At 32.9% G+C, this 15795-nt stretch overlaps 1 protein-coding gene across 1 annotated transcript in view; it reads left to right on the plus strand.

Annotated features, from left to right (window-relative positions):
• The window catches only part of LOC148951490 (uncharacterized), a 73704-nt gene that overhangs the window by 47978 nt on the left and 9931 nt on the right, over positions 1-15795 (plus strand). Inside the window, exons 4-9 of the mRNA XM_089091126.1 lie at positions 2581-2763; positions 5392-5490; positions 10002-10150; positions 11397-11623; positions 13571-14020; positions 15294-15415. Coding sequence (XP_088947252.1) covers positions 2581-2763; positions 5392-5490; positions 10002-10150; positions 11397-11623; positions 13571-14020; positions 15294-15415 — 1230 coding nt within the window. The remainder of the gene's footprint in view (positions 1-2580; positions 2764-5391; positions 5491-10001; positions 10151-11396; positions 11624-13570; positions 14021-15293; positions 15416-15795) is intronic.

A 15795-nucleotide genomic window follows, 5' to 3' on the forward strand; every position in this document is an offset into this window, starting at 1 on the left:
GAAATTATAAAAAGGAAATGAACTACTTGTTTCATTATAGTAGTTTTTTCTTTTTCCTTATAAAAAGGAAAAAGGAAATTCCTTTTTATAAAAAGGAAATTACCTTAAAGAGTGGGAATGCCTAATTTATGGAATGATGCTCTTGGTCCTCGTGTTTTACCTACAGATTTAGAAAGTCAGGTGCAACTTATTGTAAAGGGTCTAGAAATTCAGTATTCGCAGGGGCTGCTTGGCAATTTTACAACATTGAAACTTTATAATCTGGCTAAATCTAGTTTTTATTAGAAGTTTTATGTTAAATTTAATTTTCTAGGAATAAGGCACTAAATTTATGGTGCCTTATGAATATAGGCACTTCAAGTTTACACTAGATTAATTAAAAAAAAACTTTCCGAAAAATAAGTTTTTCAAAGAAAAGTAAAGGCCATTTTAAACTTAAGCTCAGGAGATACAAATACCTTTTAGAATTCAAACTCACAACGACCAGGAATTACTATTAAAGAATAAATGAAACCCAAAACAAAAAGAAATTAAATAAACAATCATAGCAAAAAACATAAAACAAGTAATTATATAAATGAATAAATAGATCTTAAAGCAAGTATTCCTTAAATTGAATATGGAAATCAAGCTTAAAACGAAAAAAATATTTTGCTATTGAAGTGTAAATGAAACTTAAAATGAACAGAAAGTAAATAAACCATCAATGCGAACAAACATACAATATATATATTAATGTAAATGAATAAATAAATCTTAAAACGAGTGAAACTTAAAAAGAATATGCAAATCAAGTTTGAATCGAATAAAAATAACTACAAACAAGAGTTTGGGTATTGCCTCACTGCAGAAGCCTAAAACCTACTGCGTCATTGGCGCTTTACTGAAAACAATTCTTTGAAATGTTTTCACTTTTGTAACTTTAAGAAATCAAAAATTAATTAGGATTTTAGGGAATAAATATCAGCATAGGTATATCAAATTGACAATGCACATTTTTTTTCAGTAAACTCATTTGAATTTGTTTTCAGTAAAGTACAAATTATACTCTGACTTTATAGAAAGCATAGGGGTTTTGAACCCTACTCATATTAATTTATGCTCGTTTTGAGTTTGACTCTAATATTTATTTTAATTTTTGTTCGTTTTGGGTTTCATTTATTTATTGATACTGATTTGTCCTTTAAATTTCCAATCGATTGAGCCTGTTTTGAAGTTTCTACGACAACGCCTTCTATAAAAAACCTTATATGCCCCCAGGGCATAACTTCAAAGCCTTACTCAGTGGGATGTGGAGAAATAACCTCATCAAAAATGCATTTTCTATCTGGAAATTAACTATTCTGAACAAAATGGCTATCTCACATTTTGGATTGGATATATTTGGGGGAATGATGGGCGTGGGGGGACTAGTTGCCCTCCAATCATTTTGACTATTAAAACGGGCACTAAAACTCCCGATTTCCAATCGAATGAGCCCCCTTTGAAGTTTTTACGACGACCCCTTCCATATGAAGTGCCCCTGGGAAAAAAAATAAATAATAATAAATAATAAAACATTGGACCCGTATGGTCTTTACTATAGGCAACGCTACAGCGTTGTCTCTGATATGGTTGAAAAAGCAGAAGGTTGGAAAAGCAGTTGAAAAAAGGTATATGGCTAAAAAAGCAGTTGATAAAACGTCGATGGTTGAAAAAGCCGAAATGACCGAATAAAAGTCAAACAATCCATAATGTTTTGGAAAGATTTAGCTCTAATCCAAGAAGATTAATGCTGAAGCTCATTGATGATTTTTGGTGATTAGTTGTTAATAAAGATTTCATAGGTATGTTAGAACTTGCTGGCAATGTAAGGTTTTGTGACCTGACAATATAACTTCAGCTTCCCCCCGCCCTTCATCACAGAATCAGCTGCCCCCCCTAGACAAGAAGCTGCATACGCCCCTGGGGTTAGGGCTTTGAGCCCCTCACCCCTCATTCTTGTCTCTTCTGTTAAGAGGAGGAAGAGGATTGGGCCATTTTCTACGGGAGTAGAAAATGGTCCTTTCAGGGACCATTTCAGGGAAAATATTTCTTATTTCGGGGAAAATGTTCAAACAGGATTGAGTTGCTCCCCCCTGACATTCTTCAAAAAGAAACTTGTCAATAGTAATTCGATTTAGTTTGATACATTTTCGATCTGATTATTTGGCTGAATATTCTCCAATAGAAAAGTAAGGCCAGTACATCGATGTCAAATATGGAACGCATTTTGTTTAAAGTAATTTTTTCTTGTTTTTACTCCCATACCTGCGCTTCCTAACATCAGATTAAACCCTATCTAGGCATTTGTTTTCTATAATACTTTAATCCTTTTCTTTCTACGTTATGTATTTTTCGCTTTTTTGTTTGTTTTTTTTTTTTTTTTTTTTGCGTTTGTAATTTGTTTTGCTAGTGGCTTACTTGTTTTTCAGTACACATTTTGTGTATATGGCCCCTGGCTTTTAAAATACACTGATATGTAAACAGGCTCAGCGTTATACCACACAAGAATTTTCTGCATTAATTAATTTGTTATTTTAACCCTTTGTATCTTTTCAGGCAACAATGCTTCCATTGGAGTCGGAACCTGAGAATGATAATATTCTAGCAGAAATTACAGTACCTACCAAAAAGGCTGAACGATTGGAAAGAAAGAGGAAAAAAGTGGAAAGTCTGCTTGGTTACATCACAACCAGTAGTGAAGATACAGCTGAAGGAAGTAATAAACATGAAATATCAATGGTATAGAGGATGTTATTTTTACTGATGAAAGCTTTAATAAAGGCCAGTTCACGACTGGAGTTTACTGACACTGACATTCTACTGCTACTACTATTACTAACAACTCACCTCAGCACCAAGCCGTCTGAGGCCAACACAGCTACGCACGCTCCTCCTCCATCCAATCTATTCAAAGCCTCCCTTTTTACACCCGCCCACGAAGTTCCTATTTCCTTTAAATCTTTCTTTATGACGTCCTCCCACCCCAGACGAGGAGGACCTGCTTTTCGTTTAGCCCTAGGCGGTTGGCCGAAAAGAACAATCTTCGGCAATCTGTCATTTTTCATTTGCACAACGTGCCCTAGCCACCTCAACCTTTCTTTCATTATAACCCTAGAGAGCGGTATTGAACCACATTTTTCGTATAGCTTATTGTTTGAAATACGGTCAGTCAGCCGGGTACCCAGAACAATCCTTAAGGAATTTCTTTAGGAATTTCAAAATTTATTTAGGCTATAAAAATCTGTTGGCCATTAAAAGCTAGATGGACTGGGTGGATGAAGGGAAGACCAGTCATGATCAAACGAAATGTCATACATTTGTTGGACAAAAAATATTTTAGAACCTCAAGCTCTAACTGGCCAGTCCATCCCCCCCTCCCCTCTCTCCTGAAAGGGGTTGAAGAACTGATCATTACAGCTCTATTGCTGGATCTTGACTAATTTAGTTTGCCTGAATGCAGGGACATTCCTAGACATCCAATCTGAAGGGCAAGACCCCACAAATTTTTGGGGACGAAGATTACTTTTTGTAGTATTTATTTGTACATATTTTAAATGTTTAATAAAAAGAAGATCTTCAAGTCGTATTAGTCGAGCAAGTGTGTATTTCTAAGTGAAAGTTCATAACTTCTAACTATCTCTCTATGAAAAGTCAAAATGAATTATCGGTTTAGCAAAATTTCAAGTTTTTATTGCATTTACTTAATGTAAATTTTTTACACCAAATTCTTTGTTGAATGACAAATACGCAAGATCATGTTTTTACAGATTTTGGAAAACGCAATTTTTTTTTCTCGGATAAGCTTCAGCAGGAGTCTTAAGTCAATAAGTCAAGTCAAGTGTATTAAAATGCTGTTGAGCCCCTGGCCCATTGCAACTGGTCCCTGTCACTTATTGTTACTTCCTCTCTGAGTTCATTGTTTGACCCCTGCATCTAAATATTAGCTAAATCTCCTTTTTTCCAGCTTCCTTTAACCTCATTTTTCCTTCTTCATCTAAGAATTCTTTTGGTCTTTGAAGATTTACTAATTAGCTTGTGTCTGAAAATCCACATTTAAAGATGAGTCATCTGGTTGGCTAGACAACGAATTTTGACCGTATGACGCTGCAGGGTGAGAAAGGTGGATACTTTTTCATTGGGTTGGCGGGGTAATTTCGCGCAAGGCCACCGGCGTCCCCAATTGGACATCTCTTGTAGATATGCGAAGATGTTTTTGTCTTTACGTAGTTAGTTCAGTTGTGCATTCTCAGAGGAATGCGAATATTTGTATCCTAGCCTAGCTTTCAGGTTTTGGAACTTTCGATACTATCTTTTGTTTTATGAGGGTTACTTCTCCTATGTTATTATTGGGATATCCCCTATGAGAGAAGATGTCTTGATGCACGGCTTTTAAGATTAAGGCGGTTCTTGAGTATATATAAAGTTACTGGTTAGGTCAAATCTGAGGGATAGGCCCTCCAGTCTTGCTCTGTGTGTGGTGGTATGAAGTAGTGGATAAATATATATATATACATATATATATATATATATATATATATATATATATATATATATATATATATATATATATATATATATATACATGTATATATGTATATGCTACGGTGAATGTCCACAAATTGGTTAATGTCGACATTCACCGGTGAATGTCCGAAATACCTTTTTTTCTCCTTGGATTTAGTCAGCGTTGTCAGTCAATTTTTTCAATTTAATGACAGGTTTGATGATAGGAGGTTTGGTTAGATTAGGTTTGGTTAGACGAGGTTAGGTTAGCTTAAGTTAGGTTTTTAATCATAATCTAATCTAACTTATCTAATCTAAACTAACATAATCTAACTTTAACTTTTACCATCATAGGTTGCATAAGACTGAAAAAGCTGACTCGCAAAGCTAATTGAATCGAAGCAGAGGAAAAGGAATTTCGAACATTCACCGGTGAATATCTACATTAACTAGATTTCGTTCAATAATCGATATATATATATGTATGTATATATGTATATATATATATATATATATATATATATATATATATATATATATATATATATATATATATATATATATATATATATATATATATATATATATATATATATATATATATATATATATATATATATATATATATATATATATATGGGCCATTGGTTCTTGTAAATGAGATCTGGCTTTGCTACTCTATTTGTACGGTTGGAAGCACAGGCCTTTGGTCCTCACAAGGGCCTTCGGTTTGTTTGGGTCGTAGAGACATTCCAAAACAAAATATCTTGGACAATTGACAAGAAGAGTGGTACAAGATGATAAAAACCGTTAGGTTGATAAAACAGTTGATAAAAACAATATTATCTATTTTTATATTTATAGGAAGTAGAAGAGGGTCCACCACCTAAAAAGGAGCGTCTTTCTTTGGAAGAATTTGAAGAGTTAAAAAAGAAATTACATGCTAGGAAAAAGATTCTTACGGTAAGAAAATTTGGCAATGACATTTTGTTTGGTTAATTTTTTGCATATACGAATTTATACTTTATGTAGGCTAATCGTCACAAGCGCTTTGTTGGACTTTTCTTTTTATTGTTATTCTTGTTACAGTTATAATTTTGATGACCAGAACTTCTTAATAGACAAATTGTTGGTTTCGGATTTATGTTCTCATCGCATACAAAAGCCTATTTCACATCGAAAATACAAAAAAATTACATTTTTTAAATCTAGAGGAGGAGGGAGAAACATCCCTCCACCTCCCCCCTCCCCCAATGAATTATCGACTGAAGTATATGGAATAGAGTCTGTTTTCGCTACAATGGCTTTAAAATAATGTGAACATGTAAAAAAAAAATTAAACATTGGAAGGAGTTACTAAAAATGGCAACCATGAAAGAAAGTAACAAGTACTATCTCATGGCCAAGACAACAAGATATAAAATTGACATATTAATTGACACACTCGACGTAGCACTAAGAAGTGCTGAAACTGAGCTATTTACAAGGTAAATAAAAAATTGCACAAAGGCAAAGTATAATTACTCGATACTGTTAAACAGACCCGTGAGAACGGGAACAAAAAAAAACGCTGATACCGCATTGTGCAGCAGTAAAATGGTTACAACTTGTTCTGTCTTCTGGTGAGTATGTTCAAGGGGATGATACACCTTTGTTTGAGTTTCTTAGAACATATTGTCCAGATTTGATTATAAGATTTTGGCGGCGGTTATAGAGTGGCTCAAGTCCCAGAAATCCAAGGCCAAGCCATAAAATCAACGGCTACAGTGACAAAATAAAATTCTGCACGAAAGATATTGGGTGTCTTTCTCTTGTTGAAGTTATGTTCTTTTGAATTAAAAGTCTACTGACATGCCAAGCGGGATAGGCCTAATCAAGGAAGGGTTGAACATATTCGGAATGCTAAATCTCTAGTTGAGAAGCGAATTTTAGCGAAACGCTTGCAATTTAATTATTTTGAATGCATAAGAAAAGTCATTGTCTACCGTTTTTGTGCCGTTTTGCGTAATTTCTTTGGCTCAGAGCCAAGGAGTCTACTGGTCTACTGTGCATTGTCAGTTTAATATACATATACTGATATTTAGTAATCAAAATGTTAATATTATTTGATTTATTAAAGTTATAAAAGTAAAAACATTTATATTTTTCTGTAAAGCGCAAATTTTGTTCTGGCCTTGGGAAGGCATAGGGGTTTTGCCCCAACTTATGTTAATTTCTGCTCGTTTTGAGTTTGACTCGGTTATTTATTGTAATTTCTGTTCGATTTGGGTTTCATTTATTTATCGATGCTGATTTGTGGTAGTTTCATGCTTGGTAGATTATTTGATATTTGATTTTATTTTTGCTAATTTTTTGTTTAATGGAGTTCTTTACTTTTCTTTTGAAAAACTTATTTTGTGGAAAAATTTTTTTTAATTAATAACTGTTTAATAAAGATATTATTACGACTAAGTATATTATTATGTAAAATATTATTATGAAATGCTATATAAAATTATTATCTACATTTTTATTATATTGTATGTCATATAAAATACTATTAAGTATATGTTATTATATAAAATACATTATCAAAATAATAATAAATATTTAAAATTTAAATCATATTTAACTGTTCGTTGAGGGGTACATTAACTAGGATAGAGGACTATGTAGTTATGGTCACTTAAGCTCAGGGGGGGGGGAATTTAGGGGGATGCATAAATCTTACTGCAATCCATGAATTTTAATCGATTCTTTTTCGCCCTCTGGACAAAACATTTACTACTTTAAGGGTTAGGGTAGCACTGATCTATTTCTGACCTAACTCATTTAAATTTCCATAAATTGTAATGGTTGTGATCTGGTCGAGACAGAGAAGTTCTTCAGCTTAAAGTTGTAGATACTTCCCTTTAATCTGGCCAACTACCCTTTAAATCTGGTCTGGGGTAGAGAATTAATGGTGTAAAAAATCATAGGTGAAATTTCTTTGGGTAGTTTTTCACCCATAAGGCTTCTATACTTGACGGGTTAGCTATTTCAGGAAACCTAATTAGTCGATTAAGGATAATAGATTAGATCTGCGATAAAGGTCAACTTGTGCCCCATAAAAACTGAAACTCTCAAATAATCCAATCTAGATTGAAGTAGGTTTTATATAGCAGCAAAAAGCAGATTTGTCTGCTGCAGACCAGATTTCCTAAACACATAAGCAGCACCAATGTTTAGAAAAACTCTTCTATTTTATTAAACATAGAAAGGAAAAATATAGAGAAATAGATTATAAATTCAAAGTTGGGGGATCTAACTTTGGAAAGTAGGATCCATGGGAAGAAGTACGGTTGGGCTTATTCAGCTAAGTAAGGTTTTCCAAATTCTCATGACTATAAGCTGCTTTTGGCTTCCAGGGAATTACCATCCTACGTCTTCCTTTAGTAGCATGGAGGTGGTTAGGGGGGTGTAAGTTTAGTAGGATGGTAGCATTGCAAGGCAAATTTGCTACACCATCCTAATAGGATGCATGTATTCAGGGAGGAGGAGGGGGAGCTGGCTTCTAACCTGGGACCCATTGAAATCTATATTCTTTTTATAGTGTCCTGTAATCTCTCTATAGTGAGCGTAACTTTTTAACGAATTATTTTACTCCCATCTCCATCTAATAGATATGTAATCTCATTCTACACTAAATTCCCCCCCTAAGAAAAGGAGGCAAATTTTGTTTTTCGTTTCTTAGATCTTCTGCTGATGGAAGTACTGCTTTAGTTTTATATAGTATTCAATACCACCAATATTTACACCAGCTTTCAAACTGGGAATTCTTTCTGGATTAATGCTCATTTTAAATGTTCGAGAAAACACCATTATTATTAAAAGTCAGCCTTAAAAAATAATAAAAACTGCCACTATACAAGGTAGATGGACAAAAGAAACCTTCTCTAGAATTATAATGTTCGAGGAATACTGTTCAAACTTATTAGAAAGTAAAGTTCTGAATTAGGCTTTCAACTAATACAGGAACATAAATTCCTAAAATCACCATTTTTTTAACAGAAATAGGTTCGGTGATTTTTTTTTTTTTTTTTTTTTGTAAATGAGTGGTTTCTATATCTAACAGAAGTAATTGGAAAATAAGATTTTTAAAAGGAAAAGATGTGAATTTAGAAGCATTTGCAACGAACCATGCTAAGGAAAGAACTTCCTTTTTTACTTCTTATTTTCATGGTTCATTCCGTTAATTTTTATCGATTTTGATCTTATGAACTTAAATAATGTTAGTTTTATCAAAAAAATTGTATATAAATTACATGCCTAATTGGCTCGAACCAGGGCGAATTATTATGCAGTTACATGGACTAGTTTAATATGTAGTACATTATGTTTAAAATAAAAAAGTTCAAAAATGTGGCTGGGGTCTTTAATATGGGGTCAAAAATACAGCTGGGGTGAATTATTATGCAGCGACATGGACTAGTTTAATATGTAGTACAGTATATTTAAAAAAAAAAGATCAAAATATGGCAGGGGTCTTTAATATTGGGTCACAAATATTGCTGGGGTGAATTATTATCCAGTGACATGGGCTAGCTTAATATATAGTACATTATGTTTCCAAAAAAAAATAATTAAAAAAAATAATAACGAATAAAAAAATAATGAAAAATAAGTAAAGAAAAAAAAAGATATTTCAAAAATTGGCTAGGTTCTTTAATATGGGGTAAAAAATATGGCTGGGGCGAATTATTATGCAGCGACATGGATTAGCTTAATATGTAGTACGTAAAAATATTCAATGGTCTTTTTTTGACAAATTTACCAAAAAAACTATAGGAAATCTTACTTTAACCGGCTTTCTTACTGGCTGGAATGTATATAGAGCCGTTGCTCATTTCCTAGAAAGCAGTCTTTGTAACGTAGCTTGAAAAAAATGCACTATTCATATCCCTTTTTAGAAAAATATTCAGTGGTCTTTTTTTTGACAAATTTACCAAAAAGACTTTAGGAATCTTACTTTCACCGGCTGTCTTGCCGGCTGGAACGTATATATGGCTGTTGCTCATTTCTTAGAAAGCAGTGTTTGTAACGTAGCTTGAAATTAAACTCACTGTAACTAGTTTCTGATAGCAGTCAAATATTGCATTGAAAGTCAGATTTCAGGTCGCCCAAGAAAAAATAACTTCATGTGGGTGAACAATTTATTCGCTTCTGCTTCGGATTAAGATTTTAAATTCGCTTCTTTGGCGGATGGGTAAATTTATGTTTTAGTTAAGCAGGAGGTTTCTATTTGTAAACCGAAAAAATGCACTATTCATATTCGTTTTGGTGTTTTTTTGGACGAATTTTCTAAAAGAACTCTAGGAAATGTTGCTTTCAATCAGACGTGCTGACTGAGACGTAAATAAAGATGTGGGCCATTTTACCTTGACAAGATTTACCACGCTGTGTCATAACTTAGCTTTATAACCTTTATCTGCAGTTTATTTTTATCTTTATTGCAGACAATTCCTCTGTTCAAATTTAGTAGCCTTGGAACCGCTGCTAGTCTTGGAAATCCATCTTCATCAAGACAGCCAATAATAGCCACAGATGTCCAGACTCTTCTTCTATATGCTGCTGCTGGTGATAAAGCAACTTATCAGCCATATCGGTAAAGTATATAATGTTAACTCGAAATGTAGGCCAAGTATTACCACGATTAAGTATTTACGTACTTGACGATGGGTTTAAAACAGAGAAGTCGTTTCAGAAAAATAGGAGCTTGAAATATCTACAGTAGGGTTTTCAGATACGCTGAATCTTAATGAAAATCGCACCGTCAGATTCAGTGTATCAGAAAACCCTATTACATAGGTTTCAAGCTCATATCTGCAAAAATCTGCAACTTTGTATTTTTTGCCAGAAGAAAATATACGAATATAGAAGTTCGTTACGTAAGTTAATTTGTAAATTACGTCAGAACCAAATTTAGAGACAGCCATTTAGCAAAAGAAAAGTAAAATTTTTATGCAAATTTTGTTTACTTATTCAATGACGGTAAGGCAAAATAAAAGCTGCATTAACTAAAAAACGATCAGAAATTAAATAAAATATAACAAGTTTTTTAAACTGAAAGTAAGGAGCGACATTAAAACTTAAAACGAACAGAAATTATTCCGTGTATGAAAGGGGCTGTCCCCTCCTCAACGCCTCGCTCTTTACGCTAAAGTTTGACTTTTTCTCACAACTCTATTTTTGTTAAACAATAAAAAACTCTGAGGTACTGAGGTGAAGTATTCCAGGCAGAATGACAAGCAGTTACGAAAATATCATGAGAACTTGTTTTCAGAATAAAAGTTGCTCACGGATTAAATCTTTGAATTTTTTTACGGTTTAGACGAGGTTCAGGCTCTTTAGCTGAACATGACTCGCAAGAATTGTTGGACAATCTTCTATTGTACAACACAGAATTCGATCTTTACCGCGGGGGAAGGGGGTGGGGGGGGGGTTTGTGAATGCACGGCTCGTCCAATTTGGGACCTTATTTTTACCCCCCCCCCCAAAAAAAAAAAAATATCTTAGAAAATACTTCCTTTTAAATTAAATTTAATAATTATTTTACCAAGTTTATAAATAATTTAGTTTATAAGTTCTTAATTTAGTTTACAAACTTGCAAATAATTAGTTAGTTTGTAATATAATTTAGTTAGTTTATTTAAATTATTATAAATTTAGATTTTTCAGAATAAAAAAAAAACAAATTTACATCCATATCTTCTGCAATATTAAATCACTGCAACAATTAAAAAAAAAAAAAATCCTATGAGATCATCCTTGCATCAAATTAAGGAACCACCTTAGTATATGTTCATATACTGGGATTTTTGATTCAGTGCATTAACAAAAAAATTCCTTAGGTGGTGTACGCTGCAAAAATGGAACCACCTTAGCCATGTTGTGTGTTTGGTTTTTGAAGGACTAACCGTGGAGGATTATGAAAATAATTTAGAGTGTTTCAAATCTTCAAAGGATATTTTTACACACGGTGTTGAGATGGCTACTCCCGCATCTGATGATTTGTCGCTTGCAGAAGACCTGAGCTATGTTTCGTTGACGAAAGGCCATATGGAAAGGATAAAAAATCGTAAGTAATATATTTTCAAAGTCTTGGTAGAAAAAAATAATCTTTGGCCTAAAAATAACTAGTGTGGCTCAAGTATTATAAAGGAGGGGAGCTTTTAGCCCCTCCCTGGTTTTGGCTCAATAAAAAAAAAAAAAATCAAAAAGAACTTGATAAATTAAAAAACTTTATAAAATTATTATTTTAACTGGAGTTAGATGGAGTTGTTTTTATGTATTTTTTTTTCTCTCGGAGACTAGTTTGAGTTTCCCTCTTCATCAGTACCTCATACTTTTCGGTATGGATCATAAGATTCTAATATTTCATTGCAAATAATGCAACCCCCTTCCATAAAACACACAGTTTAAAAAGTGGAATGTCAACTAGAAAGCGGTTTTCTCACAATATATGAAAAATTAGTTTTCACTAGTTCTTTTGACCGCACTAATGCTTAGCATGTACTTTATTTTGTCTTCTAAGCTTTATATAAATATTTCTAGGATGGTTTTATTTTGTGTTTTAATTTGTTCTTTAATTAGTCCATAAGCATTAATTTTAAAGATGCGCCCATGTTTCCAGTGTAAAACACACCGTTTTAGAGGATTTTGCCAAATATACATCCTCCTCCAAAAATATGTGGTATTTCCCGAAAAAATGTCTTGTGTACGGGCTTAGTGCGGTACTGCGGTTGCGCTAACAAAAAAGGTAATGGTTAATTTTGTACTTATACTACGACCGTTGCCGATATTTTAGCCTTTTAGAAGCTTTGATATTATCCTTTTATCTGTCAAGTTTATTTTTGTCAAAGATTTAGTACTTAAATAGATAAGAAATAAATGAAACATTATTGCAATAAAGGAGCAGTTAGACTGCCACTGTGAAGCTGGCGAGCTTGCATCTGTGCAGCAGGTATACTCCCTCGAAGCAACGTACAGCAACAGAGGAACCTTAGGAACCCTTGCCAATTGCTCTGAAAAACAGGCCACCTGACAATCTTTCATTCTGTACTTTTTTTCTACTAATTGTTTTAAATAATTTTTTAACTAATGCATCCAAGTGAAAAAAAAAAAAAATAAAGCAGTCAAAGAATTTAGTCAAATTTTTACTAGGCTGCTTTTTTATATATTTGAGTAAGTTTTACGGTAGGTCTTTGTATATGTTTAATGATTCCTCAAAAAATTCCTACTATAATATTTTTCGTTGGTCACTAGCAGCTGTTTACTCTTTACTTAAAAAAAGAAACGGCACTTGTTTTCATAGTTTTAACCAGCGGTGCTGAACTCCCTTTCATGGCACTTAAGGCATGAAGTGTTCAGTAAGTGTTTATGGGGGTTTAAGAGCCAGTCATCCTATGCATGCGCACACTCATCTTGTTTACCTTTCTCAGATTGCTTCAGATATCCATTTAAAGCTGGATCGACCCTGGCTGAGCTTATAGGGTCATGCCTCTGATCCTCCTCCAAACCTCATTATCTGCCACACCAGCATTCGAACCCCAACATTAAGGACATTGGATATTAAGTTGAGTGGCTAACCACTTGGCTAAGAAAGCTGGGATGAATTTTACTATGATGTGATATATTATTGTACAATGTGTATGTACTTACATGCACAGGGTTTATTGAAGTAACTTATTTGGGAACATTTTAATAACTAAAAATAATTGTGCTTTGATATTATCATATTACATTGGTGAATGTGGTCGCTTTTAAAATTGCACTACCCACAGAGTGAAATTTTTTTACCACCAGCTCAATTTTAGATTCGCTGAAGTTTTAGATTTAGGCTAGCCATAAGCCAAAAGCTGGTGACATGTACATATAATTACGTCCTCGAGTTAGCATATTACTTTGGTAAGACCCGAAATGCCCTCTCTCTGTCTTTTTTTATTAGGAGAAACAGAATTTATCTTTTCTGGTAGAAAAAATCTTTCCGGGTATAGGCTGTCATGTTTCTATGTTTTAATTGTAGGTCACAAGTCGTTTACCAATGCATTGAAGAAAGGTGTAATTTATCAAGTATTACCTGATTCAAAAGAAGAACCAAATAACGAAAAAATAATGTCAGTGAGTGCTATCTCTGAAAAAGAAGAACTGAATATAAAAGTAGATGGTACTGAATGTGCAGTGAAGGTTGAGGAAAGAATAGTTCAAACCGAAGAAGTGACAAATGGAATAGATGCAGAAAGTTTGGCTTCATTCCCTATATCCCATGAAAAAGTCCCTGAGAGACCCCCAGTGAAAGATAAATTTAGCCGATTAAAACTACTATTAAGTGCAGAACTTTTGGTTGGTGAGCGTTACCCGTTGCCAGGGATTCAAAAATATGCTGAATATAAAATGACTAAGGACTTGTATGCTCCCGTAACACCCAATTCTCCTATGTACAGTGTGGATTGTGAATGGGTCACATGTGTTGGAAGTAAGTTTATTTATTACATTTTACTTCAGAATTCTACATTAATCGTTAAATAGAATAAATTCATAAAAAAATGAAATACCATTGGACCATACACAAGTCAACTTGGCCAACATCCCTAACGAATATCCGGAATAAAGGCAGTTTTTTTTTTTTTTTTTTTTTTTTTTTTTTTTTTTTTTTTTTTTCGTCTTGTGTACTTAAAAATAATTAGTTTTTTTTATTGATCTTAGAGAACAGTCAGAATGGTGTAAAAATATTCTAGTTTTTTTTTTTTGTTTCTTCGTCTTGTGTATTTAAAAATAATTAGTTTTTTTTATTGATCTTAGAGAACAGTCAGAATGGTGTGAAAAATATTTTAAAATAGAATATGTTAAAGGGCTAAAAAATATTTAGAATATAGGGCTAAAAAATATTTAGAATATTTTAATATTTTAAAGGAGCAAAAAATAAATGTTTAATATACAGATATTGAATAATATTTATTAATGTAAAAATTAAAATTTAATATAAAATATTTCATTAGTATTTTAAATATTTAGTTGGAGGGCCCCAAAATTTGTGTTATTTAAAATGGTTTTGATTAAAATCTTCTATTTTGTGGTTGAAAAAAATTAGAAAGACTTTTTATTGCTAGTTCTATTGGACCAACCATCTGATTGAAAAAATAACTCAATTTTTTTGCGTTTTTGTGTGTGCTTAAGGATGGAGAATTTGTAAGCCAATTTTAAAATAGACAGTCAAATTTGTCTCTAAAAAAACTATTTACATTTTTTTCCATGCATTAGTTCTGATTATAGCCTTGTATTTGGGATTTTTGGTTTCCAATACTATGTTTAATTCGCTAAAACAATCATTGAAAGCCATTTTCAAGAGAAGGGTCATTGATAGGTTTTAATTTGAGAATTTGTAAAAAAAACATTCTCACCATGGTTTATGACTATAGTCTTGTATTTATGGTTGGGTGATAGCTAATATGAGGTCAATTCACTGAAACAAGCCCCGCAAACGTTTTAGAAAGGAGGTTTGTTGTTAGTTTTTATTTTAATGCATTAATCACCTGGTTGAAAAACCTCACTATTTTTGCTTCTTCTTCTGCGCTTAAGGATCGAGGGTTTTAAAGTCCTATTTAGAATAGACAGTCGAATCTGTCTATAAAAACATGATTAAGTATTCAGGACTGAAAAAAAATTCTCTGCATAGTTTGGTGTATAATCTTGCGTTTTGTGATTTCTAATGTTAATTTTTGTGGGACTTATTATTTTCATTATTTTAGATGTTAATGGGCTTGCACGTGTTGCTGTAGTTGACGAAGAATTGAAAGTTTTCTACCACTCACTTGTAAAGCCGAGTCTTCCTATAGTCAATTACAACACAAGATACTCGGGAATAACCAAAGTAAGTTAAACCCTCTTCTGTTATATACCTTTTATTTTTTCTATTTTTTTTATTATTTTTTTTCTCGTAATGAAACCATAGATCAATTAAATCTAATTGTGTCGATTTGGTTGGCCATTCACTACTAAAACATTTTCTCTGCTAAAGACAGATTTCTAACTATGCTCAAGCCGCAGGATAGTTACACCTGTTGATAAAGGCCCTACAACACTTTGCCATAAAATAACTTGGTCGTCATTTTTTTGCCATAGATTTTGTTGTCATTACCAAGACCTTCATAGGTCTTGGTGTCATCCTGTTTTTTCTTCCATCAAACAAACTGTCATTGTTTTTCTTGTCATCAGATGTTCTGTCACTGTTTTTTCTTGTCATTGGAAAAA

This window comes from Artemia sp. Qi Xiang Cuo, chromosome 6 (genome assembly GCF_049724085.1).
Source record: "Artemia sp. Qi Xiang Cuo chromosome 6, ASM4972408v1, whole genome shotgun sequence".
In the NCBI taxonomy this organism is placed as follows: Eukaryota; Metazoa; Arthropoda; class Branchiopoda; order Anostraca; family Artemiidae; genus Artemia; species Artemia sp. Qi Xiang Cuo.